Consider the following 20,012-nt stretch of genomic DNA (forward strand, 5'->3'; position numbering starts at 1 on the left):
ATGACACAAGTATTACAAAATTTCCTTACTGACTTGAAGTAACATTACATATCTATAGTTTGAATACCAGGTTCCACGTACCTTACTACCACTGAGTTGTCCCAGATTAAAATAACAAGGGTCTTAAAAAATCTTAACTGAGAGTTTGTGTTGCTGCCTATGGTTGGTTGAAGGAAGCATGTGGTGTAAAAACAAGTAGCTCCCAGAGAAGGACAATTGCTTGTCTCTCGGGAGACATTACCTTGATGAATTTACTGTGGTCTAGAATTCAAAATTGTGTCTCTTCAGTGTCTGAGTGTGTTACATAAGGGAATGCTGATTGACACTAAATAAATTGATCCTAGATAGAAATATATACGTATGTCAAGGTGTCGTTTGATTAATTTGCTGTAAAAGATCAGCAAGTGGTCTGAACTTTCATGTAAGCCTAATTGATTAATTCAGTGAAGGGAAATGTATGAGAAGTCAAGTGATGGTAAGGACATTAATGAGGAGGGAGACGGAGTAAGAGGAGTCAGCTGGACACTCAAATAATCACATGAGATTTTGATGCCTTTGAGGATAGGCCTGCCATCAGAAGTAGAAAAATAATGGATCCTTAGGCCAGACCGCCTTTCTGTCGGACAGAGCTGGTTGGTCTCACAAGATTTACCTTTTGACTTTTGTTTGTACTCTGTTTCAGACTATCTAACTCCTATGTTCTTTAAGATTCGTTCTCATTTTTGTTTGTAACTAGCCAGGTTCTTCCTTTTTCTTCTTCTGAAATAATACTATTCCCATTGCATTTACAGGGTTTGAGTCATTGCAAGCTAAGTTTTAGTTTTGGAGGTGTTTTGTATATGACTGTATTATATTCTATAAGAATGTGGGATTTGCATACATGGATTTAGAAATTTCAGTTCATATCCATTTTAACAGAGAAGAATTAATGTGATGTATCACACTGATTGATTTGCGAATGTGGAACCAGCCCTGCAGCCCAGGAATGAATCCAACTTGATCATGGTGAATAATTCTTTTTATATGCTGTTGAAATCGATTTGGTAGTGTCTTATTGAGAATTTTTGCATCCATAGTCATCAGGGATATTGGCCTGTAGTTCTCTTTTTTTGCTGGGTCTCTGTCTGGTTTAGGAATCAAAGTAATGCTGGCTTCATAGAATGAGTCTGGATGTTTCCTTCCCTTTCTATTTTTTTGGAGCAGCTTGAAAAGGATAGGTATTATCTCTGCTTCAAATATCTGGTAGAATTCCCCAGGGAAGCCATCTGGTCCTGGACTCTTACCTGTTTGGAGATTTTTGATAACTGATTCAATTTCTTTGCTTGTTATGGGTCTGTTTAAATTTTCTATTTCTTCCTGTTTGAGTTTTGGCAGTGTGTGGGTGCTTAGGAATTTGTCCATTTCTTCCAGGTTGTTCAGTTTGTTGGCATATAAGTTTTGATAGTATTAGCTGACAATTGCTTGTATTTCTGAGGGATTGTAATAATTCCATTTTCATTCATGATTTTATCTATTTGGATAATCTCCCTTTTCTTTTTGAGAAATCTGGCTATAGGTTTATCAATTTTGTTTATTTTATGAAAAATCAAACTCTTGGTTTCATTGATCCGTTCTACAGGTTTTTTTTTTTTTTTAGCTTCTGTATTGTTTATTTTTGCTCTGATCTTTATTATTTCTCTTCTTCGGCTGGGTTTGGGGTGTCTTTGCTGTTCTGCTTCTATTTCCTTTAGGTGTGCTGTTAGATTTTCTTTTGGGATTTCTCTTGTTTCTTGAGATAGGCCTGGATTGCAATTTATTTTCCTGTCAGGACTGCCTTGGCTGCATCCCAAAGCGTTTGGATTATTGCATTTTCATTTACATTTGTTTCCATATAATTTTTAATTTCTTCTCTAATTGCCTGGTTGACCCATTCATTCTTTTATTTATTTATTTATTTAAAAAAATTTTTTTTTTAACATTTATTTATTTTTGAGACAGAGAGAGACAGAGCATGAACGGGGGAGGGTCAGAGAGAGGGAGACACAGAATCCGAAACAGGCTCCACGCTCTGAGCTGTCAGCACAGAGCCCGATGTGGGGCTTGAACCCACGGACCATGAGATCATGACCTGAGCCGAAGTCGGCCGCCTAACCGACTGAGCCACCCAGGCGCCCCTTGACCCATTCATTCTTTAGTGGGGTGTTCTTTAACCTCCATGCTTTTGGAGGTTTTCCAGACTTTTTCCTGTGATTCATTACAAGCTTCATAGCATTGTGGTCTGAAGGTATGCATGGTATAATGTCAATTCTTGTATACTTATGAAGGGCTGTTTTGTGACCCAGTATGTGATCTATCTTGGCGAATGTTCCATGTGCACTTGAGAAGAAAGAATATTCTGTTGCTTTGGGATGCAGAGTTGTAAATATGTCTGTCAAGTCCATCTGATCCAATGTATCATTCAGGGCCCTTGTTTCTTTATTGATCCTGTGTCTAGATGATCTATCCATTGTCGTAAGTGGAGGATTAAAGTCCCCTGCAGTGACCATATTCTTATCAATAAGGTTGCTTATGTTTGTGAGTAATTGTTTTGTATATTTGGGAGCTCCTGTATTTGGTACAGAGACCTCTATAATTATTAGCTCTTCCTGATGGATAGTCCCTGTAATTATTATATAATGCCCTTCTTCATCTCTTGTTACAACCTTTAATTTAAAGTCTAGTTTGTCTGACATAAGTATGGCTATTCCAGCTTTCTTTGGACTTCCAGTAGCATGATAGATCTCCATGACCTCACTTTCAGTCTGAAGGTGTCCTCAGGTCTAAAATGAGTCTCTTGTAGACACCAAATTGATGGGTCTTGTGTTTTTATCCATTCTGATAACCTGTGTTTTGGTTGGAGCATTTAGTCCATTTACATTCAGTGTTATTATAGAAAGATATGGGTTTAGAGTCATTGTGATGTCTGTAGGTTTCATGCTTGTAGTGATGTCTCTGGTACTTTGTGGTCCTTGCAGCATTTCACTGACAGAATCCCCCTTAGGATCTCTTGTAGGGCTGGTTTAGTGGTGACGAATTCCTTCAGTTTTTGTTTGTTTGGGAAGACCTTTATATCTCCTTCTATTCTTAATGACAGACTTGCTGCATAAAGGATTCTCGGCTGCATATTTTTTCTGTTCATCATGTTGAAGATTTCCTGCCACTCCTTTCTGGCCTGCCAAGTTTCAGTAGAGAGATCGGTCACGAGTCTTATAGGTCTCCCTTTATATGTTAGAGCACGTTTATCTCTAGCTGCTTTCAGAATTTTCTCTTTATCCTTGTATTTTGCCAGTTTGACTATGATATGTTGTGCAGAGGATCAATTCAAGTTACGTCTGAAGGGAGTTCTCTGTGCCTCTTGGATTTCAATGCCTTTTTCCTTCCCCAGTTCAGGGAAGTTCTCAGCTATTATTTCTTCAAGTACACCTTCAGCACCTTTCCCTCTCTCTTCCTCCTCTGGAATACCAATTATGCGTATATTATTTGTCTTTAGTGCATCACTTAGTTCTCTAAATTTCCCCTCATACTCCTGGATTTTTTATCTTTTTCTCACCTTCATCTTTTTCCATAATTTTATCTTCTAATTCACCTTTTCTCTCCTATGCCTCTTCAATCCGAGCTGTAGTTGTTTCTATTTTATTTTGCAGCTCATTGATAGCATTTTTTAGCTTCTCCTGGCTGTTCCTTAGTCCCTTGATCTCTGTAGCAAGAGGTTCTCTGCTGGTCTTTATACCGTTTTCAAGTCCAGTGATTAATTTTATGACTATAATTCCAAATTCACTTTCTGTTATATTGTTTAAATCCTTTATGATCAGTTCGTTAGCTGTCATTATTTCCTGGAGATTCTTTTGTGGGGAATTCTTCCATTTCTTCATTTTGGGTAGTCCCTGGAGTGGTGCGGGACTACAGGACACTTCCCCTGTGCTGTCTTGAATAACTTGCATTGGTGGGCGGGGCTGCAGTCAGACTTGATGTCTGCCCCCAGCCCACCGCTGGGGCCACAGTCAGACTGGTGTGTGCCTTCTCTTCCCCTCTCCTAGGGGCAGGATTCACTGTGGGGTGGTGTGGCCCTTCTGGGCTACTTGCACACTGCCAGGCTTGTGGTGCTGGGGATCTGTCACATTAGCTGGGGTGGTTTGGCAATGTGCACGGGTGTGGGAGGGGCAGGCTCAGCTCACTTTTCCTTTGGAGATCCGCTTAGGGAGGGGCCCTGCAGCACTGGGAGGGAGTCAGAACTGCCAGAGGGATGGATCCACAGAAGCACAGAGTTGGGTGTTTGTGTGGTGCAAGCAAGTTCCCTGGCAGGAACTGGTTCCCTTTGGGCTTTTGGCAGGGGGATGGGCGAGGGAGATGGCGCTGGTGAGCGCCTTTGTTCCCTGCCAAGCTGAGCTCTGTCGTCCGGAGCTCAACAACTTGTCCTCCCGTTGTCCTCTAGCCTTCCTGTTCTCCAAGCAGAGCTGTTAGCTTATAACCTTCCAGATGTCAAGTCCCTCTTGGTGTCGGAACACACTCCATCCGGCCTCTCCGCTTTTGCAAGCCAGACTCGGGGGCTCTGCTTGGCCGGCAGGCCGCCCCTCCTCCCCGGCTCCGTCCCGCCAGTTCGTGGAGCGCGCACCGACTCTCTGCCCTTCCTACCCTCTTCTGTGGGCCTCTCGTCTGAGCTTCGCTCCGGAGACTCCGTTTTGCTAGACTTCTGGTGGTTTTCCGGGTTATTTAGGCGGTGTAGGTGGAATCTAAGTGATTAGCAGGACGCACGGTAAGCCCGAGTCCTCCTACGCCACCATCTTCCCAGGATCCAAAAAAATTTTTTAATGTTTATTATTTTTTTTGAGAGATAGAGGACAGAGCATGAGCAGGGAAGGGGCAGAGAGAGAGGGAGACACAGAATCTGAAGCAGGCTCCAGACTCTGAGCTGTCAGCACAGAGCTTGATGCTGGGCTCTAACCCGTGAATCACGAGATCATGACCTGAGTGGAAACTGGATACTCAACTGACTGAGCCACCCAGGCGCCCCATCTGTGGAAGTTTCAAATTCTGACTTTTTATTTTTTTCTTTATTGTGGCTAAGTTTTATTCTTAGTTCTTTTCCATTCGAACACGTAATGAATATTCATAAACATGTATTTCTAAAATAATTTATCCACCTTAAAATTATTTTTGGTGGAAATAATAGGATGGGATCTAAAGTTTTCAAATCTGCTTGCTAATTTTCTCAGCACTGTTTGGTGAGTAATCATTTCCCTTCCGATGTATAACCATTTGATACTACATTATTATATAAAATACAGTCCTGGTGTCTTCTGAGATCCAGAATACTATGTAATATATCTAATGGCATCTCTCATTTATCCTTTGACTGAAGAGACACAAAATGGTACTTGTGATCAGCACTGAAAACTCCATTTCCTTAGACTATCATCTATCCAGGCATGAAACCAAGAAACCCAGTTGTGATTCTCATTCTTTCCCTATAATTTAACCTCCACCTTCCCTTTTCAATTTTTCATTCATGCAGCAAGTATCAGGTGCCAACTGAGTGCCAGGCATTACTGTATGCATTTTGAATATCTCAATAAATTAAAATATGTACATGTAATATATATTATATATTAATATATATTAAATAGATAAAAATATACATATAAAATGTGTGAAACATAATATATATAAATATATAATTTATATATAAAATACATAATAACATGTATTAATGTATATTTAATATATATTAATACAGAAAATATTAAACGTATATAAAATACATACATATTTATGTACATAAATTACATATTTTATTATTATGTATAAATTATATACATAAATATATGATAAATATACACATAATATATAAGTAAAATATGTAATGTCTATAAAGTATATACAAAAAATATTTACATAATTAGATATATAAATATAATAAATTATATATATTATATGTATTATGTTTGTATATTATAAATATACTATATATAATATAAACTTTTAAAAATATATAATTTATATATAAATATATACATATACAAAACAAATATATATTTGTACATTTAATATATATAAAATAAGTAAAACATTAAACATATATAAAACTATTCATAAATAAATATACATAAAGTTTATTTACATAATTTTTTCATTTTTATGTATATGTAAGTTATATATATATTTATATATAATTCCGACTCTTGTGCACCTATCCAGATAATAAATATTAAGCAAAATAAACAAGTTCTAAAGAAAGTTAACAGGAAATAAGTGCAATAGCAATATAATAGGGAAGGTTAAAGTGCATCTGAAAGTGCAGAGTTGTGGGCAGTGTGTTGCACTTCCCATCAGGGCACTTAGGGTGTTGGCATCAGTGGGAAGGTGTCCTTGAGTAAAGATTTGATACAGGAAAGTGAATTATCATTGTAAATGTCAGGAGGAAAGTTCATCCCAGGCAGAGGGTATAGTCAGTGCAAAGGCCTAAAGTGCTTGGTTGTATTCAAGAAACAGCAAGAAGGCCAGTCAGTGCAAAAAGAGGAGAATAGTAGAATATTTGCATCGGTAAAGTGAGGCCAAATCATGTAGGATTCTGTAAACCATTGTTAACAGGAAACGGGGTACCATTGGAGGATTCTGAGCAGAGAGGTGACATGATGCCACTTAGATTTAGAATTAACTTTATGACTCGTTGTACTTCTAAGAATAGTCTACAGAAAGTGGTGCAGTGGCCTAAGCAATGGTACATTAAGTAGTGTGTTGCAGGAATTAAGGGGAGAGGGGAATGTCGGCGTGAGCAGCAATGCAAATGGTAAGATGTGGTGAGCTTTTGAAGGGTTAGCTAACACAATTTGCCAGGTGGAGGATACTGGATTTTAGAGAAGTGACTCTAGTTTGTTTGTTTGTTTGTTCATTTATTGATTGATATAAACCACTGGAGAGATGAAGGCATAGTAACCAACTTTAACAAGCCTGAGCTCAATTTTGTGCACATTACATTTAAGATGTTTATTGGATATCCAAGTGGAAATGTAAAGTAGGTACCTGGATAAGCAAGTGTGATATATAGGGTAGAAATAGGAGCAAGAGATTGATACACAGATGCTCTTTAAAGGCATGGTACTAGATGAGAAAATTTAGAGCATGAAAATAGATGGAAAAGACATGAGCCCTGGTTTTCTTAGACATCAAGAGCTCAGAGACCGGATAACAACTTATGGAGAGTAAAGAGGAGCCACCAGTGATGAAAAGGAAAGACCAGGATTGTGTGGTACCTGATAAGCCAAGTGAAGAAAATGTACCTGAAGGTTGGAGTAGATAATGAATGGTTAAAAGATGAGGATTGAGACTTGATCATTAGATTTTGATAAGAAGGTCATGGGAACACTGAAAGACAAGTTTTAGTGCAAGTTCTGGACTTAAATTTTGATTGGAGTGCTGGGATGCCTGGGTGGCTCAGTCGGTTAAGCACCCCACTCTTGATTTCGGCTCAGGTCATGATCTCACGGTTCATGAGTTTGAGCCCTGCTTTGGGCTGTGTGCTGACAGTGTGGAGCCTGCTTGGAATTCTCTATCTCCTTCTCCCCCCCTTCTTCCCGCAACCTAAATAAATTTTAAAAACATTTCAAAAAACTTTCTGACTGTAGTGAATTTGCAAGAAAATCTGGGAGAGGAATTGGAGAAGAGAACAGAGGCAATTCATTTGAGGAATTTTGTTGGAAAGGTCTTTAGAGAAATGGAGCATTAAAGGAAAGTTGGATTAAGAGTTTCTAGAGGCACCTGGGTGGCTCAGTTGGTTAAGCGTCTGCCTTTGGCTCAGGTCATGAGCTTGTGGTTTGTGGGTTTGAGCCCCACGTCGGGTTCTGTGCCTCCCCCCCCAACCCACCACTTGCACTCATTCTTTCTCTTTGAAAATAAATAAACATTAAAATTTAAAAAAAATTTTAGTACGTTGGGAGATCTATGTATGGTGAAAACTGAGGGGAATGACAAAACAGGGAAGCATGGATGATACCAAAGTGGGGGGGGGGGGAAGCTGCAGTGGTTCTTTTTTTTTTTTTTTTTTTTATTTATTTTTGGGACAGAGAGAGACAGAGCATGAACGGGGGAGGGGCAGAGAGAGAGGGAGACACAGAATCGGAAACAGGCTCCAGGCTCCGAGCCATCAGCCCAGAGCCTGACGCGGGGCTCGAACTCACGGACCGCGAGATCGTGACCTGGCTGAAGTCGGACGCTTAACCGACTGCGCCACCCAGGCTCCCCTGCAGTGGTTCTTGAGTGCACAAGAAGGAAGGGTTATAAAGTTTGAGGTTTGGTGAGAGCCTTGTTTGTTACCTTGCTGTAGCAGGAAGAGGAGAGGAAACACTTTCTTTTCAGCTGTCTTAAGCTAGAATTCTCTATTTTCAAAAGTGATAGTCAATTATCTCTGTGGTGTTGGTGGTCTTACCTGATACTTTTTGTCTTCTAAAAAAATTGGGTAACATTGTACTTGTATTCAGTACTTTGTGGCAAAGGAGTATGCTGAAGAGAAGAACAGGAACAAATTAGTGGTTCTGTGTTCAAAGATGAAACTAACCTTTCTTAGCTATATAATCTGGTTTATTACGTAAATTGAAATCTTGCATGTCATAGACACTTTTCCAAAGAAGACACCGAGATGGTTAACAGGCACATGCAAAGATGCTCAACATGACTCATCATCAGGGAAATATAAATGAAAACCACAAAGAGCCACCACCTCCCACCTGTCAGAATGGCTAAAAGTAACAACACAAGAAACAACAGGTGTTGGGGAGGATGTGAAGAAACAGGAACACTCTTGCACTGTTGGGGGGAATGCAAACTGGTGCAGCCACTTTGGGGAAGAGTAGGGAGGTTCCTCAAGAAACTAGAAATAGAACTATCCTATGATCCAGCAATTACACTCTTTGGTATTTGCCCATAAGATACATAAATATAGATTCAAAGGGATACACACACCCCAATGTTTATAGCAGCATTATCAACAACAGCCAAACTATGAAGAGAGCCCAAATGTCCATCGACTGGTGAATGGATAAAGAAGATGTGGTAAATACATACATACATACATACACCCCCCCCCCCCCACACACACACACACTGGAATGTTACTCAGCCATCAAAGAATGAAGTCATGGCATTTGTAATAATGTGGATGGATCTAGAATATATTATGGTAAGCAAAATAAATCAATCAGAGAAAGACAAATGCCATACGTTTTCCCTCATATTTGGAATTTAGGAGTGGGAGGGAGGGGAGGGTGGGTAATGGGCATTGAGGAGGGCACCTGTTGGGAGGAGCACTCGGTGTTGTATGGAAACCAATTTGACAATAAATTTCATATTAAAAAAATAAATGATAAGAATTTATGAAGCAAAACAGATGAACATATGGGAAGGTGGGAGAGGGGAGAGTAGAGAGGAGAGCAAACCACAAACTACTCTTAGAGAACAAAATGAGGTTTGATGGAGGGAGGTGGATGGGAGATGGGGTAGATGGGTGATGGGTATTAAGGAGGGCACTTGTTGTGATGAGCCCTGGGTGCTGTATGTAAGTGATGAATCACTGAATTCTACTCCTGAAACCAGTATTGCACTGTATGTTAGCTAACTAAAATTAAAATTAGAAAAAAGGAAAAAGAAAATTTTGTATGTGATAATAGTGCTTACTCTGCTGTGCTAAAGAGTGAACAAGATAATATGCAAGAGGATTGATTTTCAAAATCACTTTAATTTCACCTTTGAAAATAGTATTTCTTTTTGTTTAAACTCAAAATAGTGTGTCCTCAAGGTTTTAAAAAATACTGTTCTATATTTCCACATTTCTAAAATGGAATACGCCCTACTAAAATGATCATAAAATGATTAAAAATGGAAAAATCCACTTTAAATTTTCCTGTGGAATACATTTTCAGTCACAGTAAAAGTCAAGATTCCAAATAGTTCTTGATTATGCAAAGAGTCTATTTGTCAGAAAATTACCAACTCTTATTTCTTCTCATTAACAGCTTCTCTCCTTGGCGACACTGGGAAAACCAAAATGATCATAGGTGATAATTCCCCAGGTTAAGGGATCTCAATCTGGCAATCCAAGATCTTTGCAGCATTGTTTGGTCACTGCCCTCTGGGGCCGTAATTAGAATTAGCTTCCACTCTTGCTGTGCCGTTGTTTTACAGCTATTTGGGTATGTCTATAATGGTTCTGAATAGGATGTGGTTGGGAGACCATACTTGAATCTTTAGTGATGTTGATCTCTTAGTTTCCTTGGCAAAACAGGTAGGTGAGGGGGATAACAGTAAAAAAAAAAAAATCCAGGAACAAATATTTGTCCCTGCTTTTTTTCTTTCTTTTTTTTAATATTCAATTTTGAGAGAGAAAAGTATGAGCAGGGGAGGGGCAGATAGAGGAGGACAGAGGATCCAAAGCCGGCTCTGAACAGCAGAGAGCCTGATGCAGGGCTCAAACTTATGAACCTTGAGATCATGACCCGAGCCAAAGTCAGATGCTCCCAGGTGCCCAATTTCTCAGTTGTAAGAAATGGTGTTGTTGATATAATGAAGATTCTTAAGTCCGATCCATTCTATTATACCAGTCTCTTAACTGGGCTTCTTTCTTCTTGGTCCTTTCCTTCTAGCGTGTCTGCCATACTAGAAGATGAATCATCTTCCTCCAGCAGAGGTTTTATCATTAATTCTTTGCTCCTGAGTCTTTGTTACTCTTTATTTATTACCAGTACCCCACCATCTGCAGTTAGAGCCTTAGGTCAGATAAAACCAGCCTCAACTTTCCTTCTCGTCTTATATTCTACTGTTCTTTTACACAGCTCCTGTCCTCTTGGGCAGCCTGCCCTCTTCGCCGTCATCTCAGAGTACCTTGAGCTTAACTGTCGTTTCTCATATTGTACCACCCATCTGAAAGGATTCTTCAAACTCTCTGTATGTATTGTAATGTTTACTATTTATAAAAGGTCTGCTCAATGCCGTGTTTTCTATTTTGTCTTCTCTGATCACACCAGCTGTGGCTTTCTCCTTCTTTCACTTTACTCAGGTATTATGAAGGCTGTGGCATTCATCTTACTGTGTTTGTTGGATATTGACTTACAATGTGAGATAGGCATTGTCTTTCCAAGTGATTGACAACAATACATACTCATAAATACATTTTAGTTAGTAAAATAAATATGAAGGCACAGAAGAATAGGAATGCACAGAACTAGGACTACATTGGCCATCTGCATCCATAACTGATTGTTTGACATGCATAAACTGTCCTTGTGTTTTCCACTTGTGCAGTCAGCAATACTGTGGCTAAAGATGCTAAATGGATCTTGAAAAACAAAAGTGAGTTGGGAGCAAAAGTGTTATTTCCTGAAAGGCCGGTATTTGTGGGTTTGCCTCCTCTTTGTAAGTAAGTTTGTGCAAATTTTTATCTGGATGAGCACACCTTTGGAAATCCCTGAAGCACTCCACCCCAGTGCAGGTGCAAATGACCAGTGTTATGTGAGGTGGTCAAGAAAGTCTTCAGAATACTTTCTGTGAGAACTTATTCATGGCTTTGGCTATAGGGAGAGGAGTGGTTGTGGAAATGACACAGCCTGACTTATGATTTGTCAGAACATAAACTTCTTACAAACCAAGCCCTGAGCAGTGTCTCCACTTACGAGCAAAATTATTCTATCAGAAGTATCCCTAATGAATCCTTTCAAGCTACCTGACACCAGCATAGACACGAAAGCCTGAAGTGAAACCAACTCCTCTTCGTTATCTCAGAATAATGGATTAAAAATTAAAACAATTTTAATTCTTGGAACTGACAACTGGGACATATAGTTAATACATATTAGGTACCATTTGTTGTGCCTTTACAATGTGGTAGGTACTGCACTAGGTGTATGTTACCTATATCACCTAGTTCTCCCCACACCCTGCAAGGGAGGTGTTGTTATCTCCTTTTACAAATGAGGAAACTGAGGCTCAGAGAGGTTAAGTGACTTTCCCAAGCTCCTAGAGCAAGTGGCAGTGGAGTCTGGAGTCTGGATTGAGAAACAGGCTTTGGGTAGACTTGTAAGCCTCACTACTCACAGTTCTATTGTAAGCTTCTCAAATTAGAGTAGCAGTTAGAACTTGTGGATAATTTCCATTTACACTGCATTGTAAAAAGCAACCTTTGCATTCATTGCCATGTGTGATATCCACAAGCGATTTTGAGTCTGCTGGGCAAGTACTGAAGGAGTTTGCCTTTTCAAACCTAATCACTCCATCACAGGTGGGAATTGGATCTTCCTATTTAATTTTATCTGAACTTTTCCCCTCTGTCCTTGTATGGTTTCTTTTCTGTCTTTTCCTTTCATTATCACAGTGTGTATCTCTTCTATTTTCTCCTTTCCTTGTATCTTTCTCTCTTTTCATATTTCTTCATACTTCCTCTCTCCCCTATTTCTGCCTCAGATTATTGCCAAGCTTCGTGACATGTTGCATGTTAGGTGTAGGCTTGCAGACACAAGTTTCCTACACCCCCAAGCAAAGTATATTTTGTAGAGGGGGGGGTGCCTCTGAAGAGAGACTATTAGTTATGGTTATTGTCAATTTTGAGATAAGAGCTAAGAAATATTCTTCTCTGCGTGTGGAATCTATTTCAAAAGATGGCGGAGAAACAACATGGGAGTCCTTGGTTCCTGGAGAGTGCAGGGGTTATTAACCAACCTTCCATTCTGGAAATATTTACCGACTTACACACCTAGTTAGGAGCTTTGGGCAATTCAAATAAAACCCTTAAGGCATTATGATTAAAAGCAAAGACTACAGTTTAAGGTCTTTCTCACTCATATTTAAAAGGACACCCCACAGTCCAACCTCTTCCCGAAATCCTTGACCTTGCCAGATAATACTGGTCCTTCCTTTGAATTTCTATTAGTTTTCCCCCCTCACATATTCAGCTAGTGATGTTCTCTACTGTTTGTATGGCATATATTGTATGATGCCTTATATTGTAGCTATTATGTGTGCAATTTATGTCTTGATAGCTTTCCTCTTAAGGAAAGCTGTGTAAACTGAGAACTTTTATTTGACTTTTGAGGAGAGTAAAGTATAGAGAGGCAGGAAGGATGATGTGATAACCAATATTCCTTCACATAATTTACCACTGTTGTGTCCTTCCAAATGAGCACCAAGATGAGAAGAGTGAGCAAAGTATGGTAGTAATGACTGATCTCATTTCTGTATACAGTGTACTTCTAATATTTAATTGGTCACGTAGTTATATGTAGTTACTGTCATGCCAAATAATGTAGTGCAAATAATAGGTAGTTTGTGTAAATGCTGGTGTTTGGTGTCAGTTTTAATTCAGAAAATCACATTAAAAATTTTTTTTTAACGTGTGTTTATTTTTGAGAGACAGAGTCAGAACACGAGTAGGGGAGGAGCAGGAGAGAGGCAGGTACAGAATCCGAAGCAGGCTCCAGGCTCTGAGCTGTCAGCACAGAGCCCAGTGCGAGGCTCGAACCTGTGAACTGTGAGATCATGACCTTTGCCGAAGTTGGACGCTTAACTGACTGAGCTGCCTAGGTGCCCCAGAAGATCACATTTTTAATGTTCAGTTTTTACTCTTTCTTAGGTCATTTTCTACATGACCTGTGACTTCTGGATCAAGAATCCAGAGACGTGGGCTCTGGTCACCAGTTCTGGCACTTGTGTGACTATAAGCAATTCAGTTTAGATGTTTGAATCTCAGGTTTTTCATTTGAGTAATGGTCACTGTGGAAAAGGCTCTTAGACAAAAATATTGGTCTGATTTCATCACGTGCATATGCTTTCCTCATGAAAGTCTTCATGTTTTTCGCTCAGTTGCTGAGTATTTCTGGCCATGTCTCCAGTGCCTCTGTCAGTCACCCATGCATATTTATCCCACCATTCCTCTTCTTTCAGTCCGTCTCTCACAAAGATGGTTCCCTTTTCTTTAGCCCAGGCTGAGATTTCTGATGGAAGAGCTTGAAGCTATAGAGAGTGTGTGTTCTGAGAGTATGGACTGTGGACTCAGGAACTGACAGCAAAATCATTTGATTTAGGTACATATGAGAGACTCAGCTCAGTATTGGTGAGCTAGAATTGGGGTCAGATCACAGTGAGTGCTTTTGTAAGTTTTGGGGCAGAAGGATGTTTTAGGATAGATGAGAGTATCAAGTGGAGGTTTTTTGGTTTGTTTTTGTTTGTTTGTTTTGGAGAATTTTCTTCAAATTCTTGGCACTGTGCCTGCAAGAGGAGAAGAATGTCAGTAAACCTGTACTGCAATCCAGCACCTTCTAAAAGAGTGAAACTTCAGCAGTCATTTTCTGAGCTTACCCTCTACCTCATTGTGTGGTGGGTGTTTGGACACAGAGTAATGGAATCTTCTCCCCTACTTTCATTCCTTCCCCTCCTAAATACAAAGCATACTCAAAACTTCAAAGTCACCAGCCACCCCACTTTCTTTTTAAAGGTGTTAATTTTAATTACTCTCTGCATCCACTATGGGGCTTGAATTTACAACCCTGATCAAGAGTCACATGCTCTACCAACTGAGCCAGACAGGCACCCCAGTTACCAACCTTTTAGTGTCAGCTTTAGGTACAGGTGATCAAGCCAAGGAGATAGCTCTGGTGCCCTCCTGTAATGTTACTGAAGTTTTATATTCTTTTCATTTCAAAATGGGCTGAAAGCTTAAAAGTACAAATGACCTTGGAGAGAAAACATATCTGCATGGATTTCAGACAGAATGAGCACAATGATGTCAAGCACCAGAGCAGGTCACAATAAAAGAAAGTAGTGAATGTTTTAACAGGATGGAGATACTACCGAGTGGAAAAGGGGACAGGGCAGGTGTGGCTAAGTCACTGATGAAGAAAAATTGATTATTTCACTGTTTCCAAGTGCTGGCCATAAGCGCCTTATGTGAGTGGACGGATAGAAGCTCTTTGCAGGTGTATTTCACATCACTTGTGGTGTATAGACCCATGCTTTAGCAAAACCTAGGGTGAAATCCCAAATATTTGTTTGTATTAGGTCTGGATAAAATTCTCACCGGGCCAGGTGTAGGCACCAGAGGGAACTGTATTGAGTCTTGTGACCAGTAGAGGTCTCTGTATGATTTTGATTGAAGTTTTCCTTAAAGTTTTTATTTTTATTTTTAATTTTTTATTGGGTTGCCTGGATAGCTCATTCGGTTAAGCATCTGACTTCGGCTCAGGTCATGATCTCACAGCTTGTGAGTTCGAGTCCATTGTAGGGCTCTGTGCTGACAGAGAAGAGCCTGGACCCAGTTTTAGATTCTGTGTCTCCCTCTCTCCCTCTCTGTGTGCACCCCCCCACCCCCCATGGGCGCTTTCTCTCTCTCTCCCTCCTTCAAAATAAATAAACATTAACAAAAATAAAGTTTTTTTCTCTTATGTATCAAGAGTGAGTGGGGGAGGGGTAGAGAGAGAGGGAGAGCGAATCCCAAGCAGGCTGCACATTGCCAGCACAGAGCCCAAGCCTACAGGATCGTAGCTCAATCCTGCAAACTGTGAAATATGATGTGAGCTGAAATGAAGAGCTGGAGGCTTAACCGACTGAGATACCCATTGATTGAACTTAATAAAATGAAAAAAATGGGAAGATGTAGTTGATGAACCTTGAGGATGTTGTGGTAAAGGGAATAAGAGAAAGATAAATGATGTATGATTTTATATCTACGAGGTATCTGAAGTAGTCAAAAATCATAGAAACAGGAAGTAGAATGGTGGTTAGAGGGGGTTGAAGGGAGAGTGGAAAGAAGAGTTTTTTAATAGGTATTGAGTTTCACATTTGCAAGATGAAAAAGTTCTGGGGATCTTTTTCATAACATGAATATATTGAATAATACTGAACTATACACTTACACAGGGTTTCTAAGGTACATTTTAATGTTACATGGTTTTTACCACAATAAAAAAAAAAGGAAGATTCAGAAAAGCAGTGAACCTGATCTGACATAGTGACAAAGAATGAAATTCTGTCTTTGTTAAGGTCCATTTCTCCCTGTTTTACTACTCTTGCCTGGTTGTGGTGCTTTCTTCTTCCCCCGTTTCATTGTCCCTAATCTCCATCTACATCCTTGTCTACCATGCATTTCTCCTTAATTCATTGCCATCTCATGTTTCAGAAGACTTTCACTCCTAGATGCCGATCCGTTGATTAATCAGTTTCCCCACAACCCTACTCTCTGAGTGTAATTGAAAATGATCATAAAAGGGAGATTAAGTGTGTTGACATGGGAAAGTAAGGTCAGATATAATTTGTATAATTGTTGAATTTCCCTTTGTGCATAATTAAATAAATTTATTTCCACCTACTGCCTCTTTTTCTTTTGTAAGTAAATATACTGTCTTGATTGTATATTCTGTTTCTTGCTGCAGGCCCCCGTGAAGCTTTTCTTCTTGCCTACTTCTCCTATTAATTTTAGGCTCTGAGAGATTTTCCTGACAGTTCCACTTATAATCTCCTGAGTTGTGCTTATGTCATCATCATTATCATCATTACTTATGAAGTGTAAAGCATTGGATTACCAGGTAGTTCTCTTCTGTAATGCAACGTAAATTGTTAATACCGGTATCATTCCTGATCATCACAATTTCTTTGTCACATTCATAGTTCTCATTTCAATGGCAGCCCAGTTGGCTGGATCAATGGATGGAGGGAATCACTCGGTTGTGTCTGAGTTTGTGTTTCTGGGACTCAGTCATTCAGTGGAGATCCAGCTTCTCCTCCTGGTGTTCTCCTCTGTGCTCTATGTGGCAAGCATGACCGGGAACATCCTCATTGTGTTCTCTGTGACCGTTGATCCTCACTTGCATTCCCCCATGTACTTCCTACTGGCCAATCTCTCTTTCATTGACTTGGGAGCCTGCTCTGCCACCTCACCCAAGATGATTTATGACCTTTTCAGAAAGCACAGAGTCATCTCCTTTGGAGGCTGCATCGCCCAGATCTTCTTCATCCACGTCATTGGTGGTGTGGAGATGGTGCTGCTCATCGCCATGGCCTTTGACAGATATGTTGCCATCTGTAAGCCTCTCCACTACTTGACCATCATGAGCCCACGAGTGTGCATTTTGTTTCTGGCTGCTGCCTGGGCCCTTGGTGTCAGTCACTCACTGTTCCAACTAGCATTCATTGTTAATTTGCCCTTCTGCAGTCCTAATGTATTGGATAGCTTTTACTGTGACCTTCCTCGGCTCCTCAGACTGGCCTGTACAGATACGTACAGATTGCAGTTCATGGTCACTGTTAACAGTGGGTTTATCTGTGTGGGTTCCTTCTTGATACTCCTCATCTCCTACGTCTTTATCCTGTTTTCTGTTTGGAAACATTCCTCCGGTGGCTCATCCAAGGCCGTTTCCACCCTGTCAGCTCACATCACTGTAGTCCTTTTGTTTTTCGGTCCAACCATGTTTGTCTATACATGGCCACATCCCAGTTCCCAAATGGACAAATTTCTTGCCCTGTCTGATGCAGTCATCACTCCTTTTCTGAATCCAGTAATCTACACGTTCAGGAATAAAGAGATGAAGGCAGCAGTGAAGAGAACTTTCAGACCATTAATGATTTTTAGGATGATTTCATAAAAAATGGTGTAAGATTTTTATCCTGATCATTGTGTAGCTGGTATCTGAAATTGTAGAATTGGTTTCTTTAGTGGTTCTGCAATTGATTTTAATGTTACCACACTCTTATAAATGCTCTTCTTCCCTTAGATAATGAAGACCTAGAGAGATAAACCTTAATTCAAAACAGGTTGATTCACATGGAGTTGCACATGTATATGCTACTTGAAATCTTTTCTTGGCTTCACTATTTAAATACTTAAGAAATTTAAGTATATTTGCTCATACTTTGTTTAAAAGTCACGTTTTCAGTTTATCATTTGTTTTTCAATTTATCCATATATTTTCTTATGATCTACCTCTTGAGGTAACCAAGATGCTAATTATTCACTGGTGATTGATAGTCTCCACTATTACCAATAATAGCTCTTTTGCTTATTTCTTGTGAGTTGGAAAATGTACATACCTAATCCAGGTTTTTCAGTTCTATTATAATCTCTCAACTTTTTCTTTATGATTTGGAGGGCATAGTTATGTTGTTTAGCTGGAAAATTTTGCATTCAGATTGTTCTTGAAGTATTTAAAAACAATCTGATTGCAGACTGCAGGGCTACTAATCTCTCCTACTTGATAGCATTCTGCCTTCATGACCCTTTCTCACTAATCTTTCTCTTAGATAATTGCTTCGTGATCACTCAATATTTTTTCTATTGGTGATATAAACCTTTGTGGGAACAAGTTTGAAAAGCATAAACTGATGACATTCTCTGATTTTCTTTTGATCACATACATATGCACATTCATGAACCAATAATTCATTCTTTGCTTTATTCATATGTCCTCTAAAGTTATTTTTTTTTCTTACTACATATATGGACTTGTGCTTACCCTGTATCTGGAATTGTGTCTAGGAATTCATGGAAGCACGCCAAAATATATGTCCTAGAAAATTATATATATATTAAATTATGTAATTTAATTTGCTTTATTTTAATTAAATTGTTTAAAAAATTTTTTGAGTGTAGGTGACACACAATGGTACATTAATTTCAGGTACACAACACAGCAATATTTGCTCTCTTATTGCTGTGGCTAGGACTTCCGGTACAGTCTTGAATAACAGTGATGAGTGTGGGCATCCCTTTGTGTTCCTGATTGTAGAGGAAAAGCTCTGAGTTTTTTCCCTTATTAGCTGTGGATTTTTATGTATGGTCTTTATTCTTTTGAGGTATGTTGCCTGCAATCCTATTTTGTTGAGGGATTTTACCGTGAATGGATAATGTTTTTTTCTGCATCAATTGAAATGATCATACTGTTCTTCTCCTTCCTTTTATTAATGTGGGATATCATGTTGATCAATTTACAAATATTCAATCTCCCTTGTAATTTAGGAATAAATCCCACTGGATTGTGGTGAATGATTTTTTAATGTATTGTTGGATTCAATTTGTGAGTATTTTATTTTAAAATTTTGTGATTCTTGTAGGGTTGGCTTAGTGGTCACAAACTCCTTTAGTTTTTGTCTTGGAATCCCTTTATTTCTCCTTTGACTCTGACTCATAGCCTTGCCTGATAGAATAATCTTGGCTGCAGATTTTTCCATTCAGTACATTGAATATATCATGTCACTTCCTCTGGCTTACCAAGTTTCTATTGAGGAATCTCCAAAGCCTTACGGGTTTTCCCTTATAAGTTAAGGACTTCTTTTGTTGCTTTTCAGATTGTTTCATCACTACATTTTGCAAACGAAGTGACAGTATATCTTGGTGTTGGCCTGTGTTGATTTTGTTGGTGGAGAGTTTGCTATGCCTCCTGGACTTGAATGTCTGTTTCCTTCTCCAGATTAGAGAAGTTTTCTATTATTTCTTGAAATAAATTTCCTGCCCCCTTTTTGTTCTGTTCTTCTTCTGTTACTTCTATAATATGAATATTTTTATGTTTGATAGAGTGACTGAGTTTAAGTCTATTCTCATTTTGTATAATTCCTTTTTCTCTCTTTTGTTCAGCCTCATTAGTTTTTTTTTCATTGTCTGCCAGGTCACTAAATCATTCCTCAGCTTCTTTCAGACTGCTTTTCATTGCATCACACGTGTTTCCAGTCTCCTGTATTGCATTCTTCATCTCTGATTGATTTAAAAAAATTTTTTGTTTTTTTTTACATTTTTATTATTTTTGAGAGACAGAGACAGAGCACTAGTCAGGGAGGGATAGAGAGAGAGGGAGACACAGAATCCGAAGTAGGCTCCAGGCTCTGAGCTGTCAGCACAGAGCCTGACACGGGGCTCAAACCACCAACAGTGAGATCATGACCTGAGCCAAAGTCAGATGCTTAACTGACTGAATCACCCAGGCGTCCCTCTGATTGATTTTTTAAACACTCTTTTATCTCAGTGGTAAGGGTCT

General features: G+C 39.3%; 1 protein-coding gene and 1 long non-coding RNA gene across 2 annotated transcripts in view; one reads left to right on the forward strand and one right to left on the reverse strand.

Moving 5' to 3' along the window:
• Positions 1 to 8,440: 8,440 nt before the first annotated feature.
• The window catches only part of LOC122222251, a 49,381-nt gene continuing 37,809 nt past the window's right edge, over positions 8,441 to 20,012 (reverse strand). The window contains exon 3 of the long non-coding RNA XR_006203673.1: positions 8,441 to 8,514. This is a non-coding gene — a long non-coding RNA (uncharacterized LOC122222251). The remainder of the gene's footprint in view (positions 8,515 to 20,012) is intronic.
• LOC122222247 (olfactory receptor 4F3/4F16/4F29-like) lies at positions 16,692 to 17,630 on the forward strand. Its single transcript, XM_042942536.1, has one exon. The coding sequence runs from the start codon at positions 16,692 to 16,694 to the stop codon at positions 17,628 to 17,630; it is 939 nt and encodes a 312-aa protein (XP_042798470.1).

This window comes from Panthera leo, chromosome B3, assembly GCF_018350215.1.
Source record: "Panthera leo isolate Ple1 chromosome B3, P.leo_Ple1_pat1.1, whole genome shotgun sequence".
In the NCBI taxonomy this organism is placed as follows: domain Eukaryota; kingdom Metazoa; phylum Chordata; class Mammalia; order Carnivora; family Felidae; genus Panthera; species Panthera leo.

Bases quoted from the DNA above. Each gene is read 5' to 3' on its own strand.
- LOC122222247 (XM_042942536.1), top strand. From the start codon at position 16,692: ATGGATGGAGGGAATCACTCGGTTGTGTCTGAGTTTGTGTTTCTGGGA.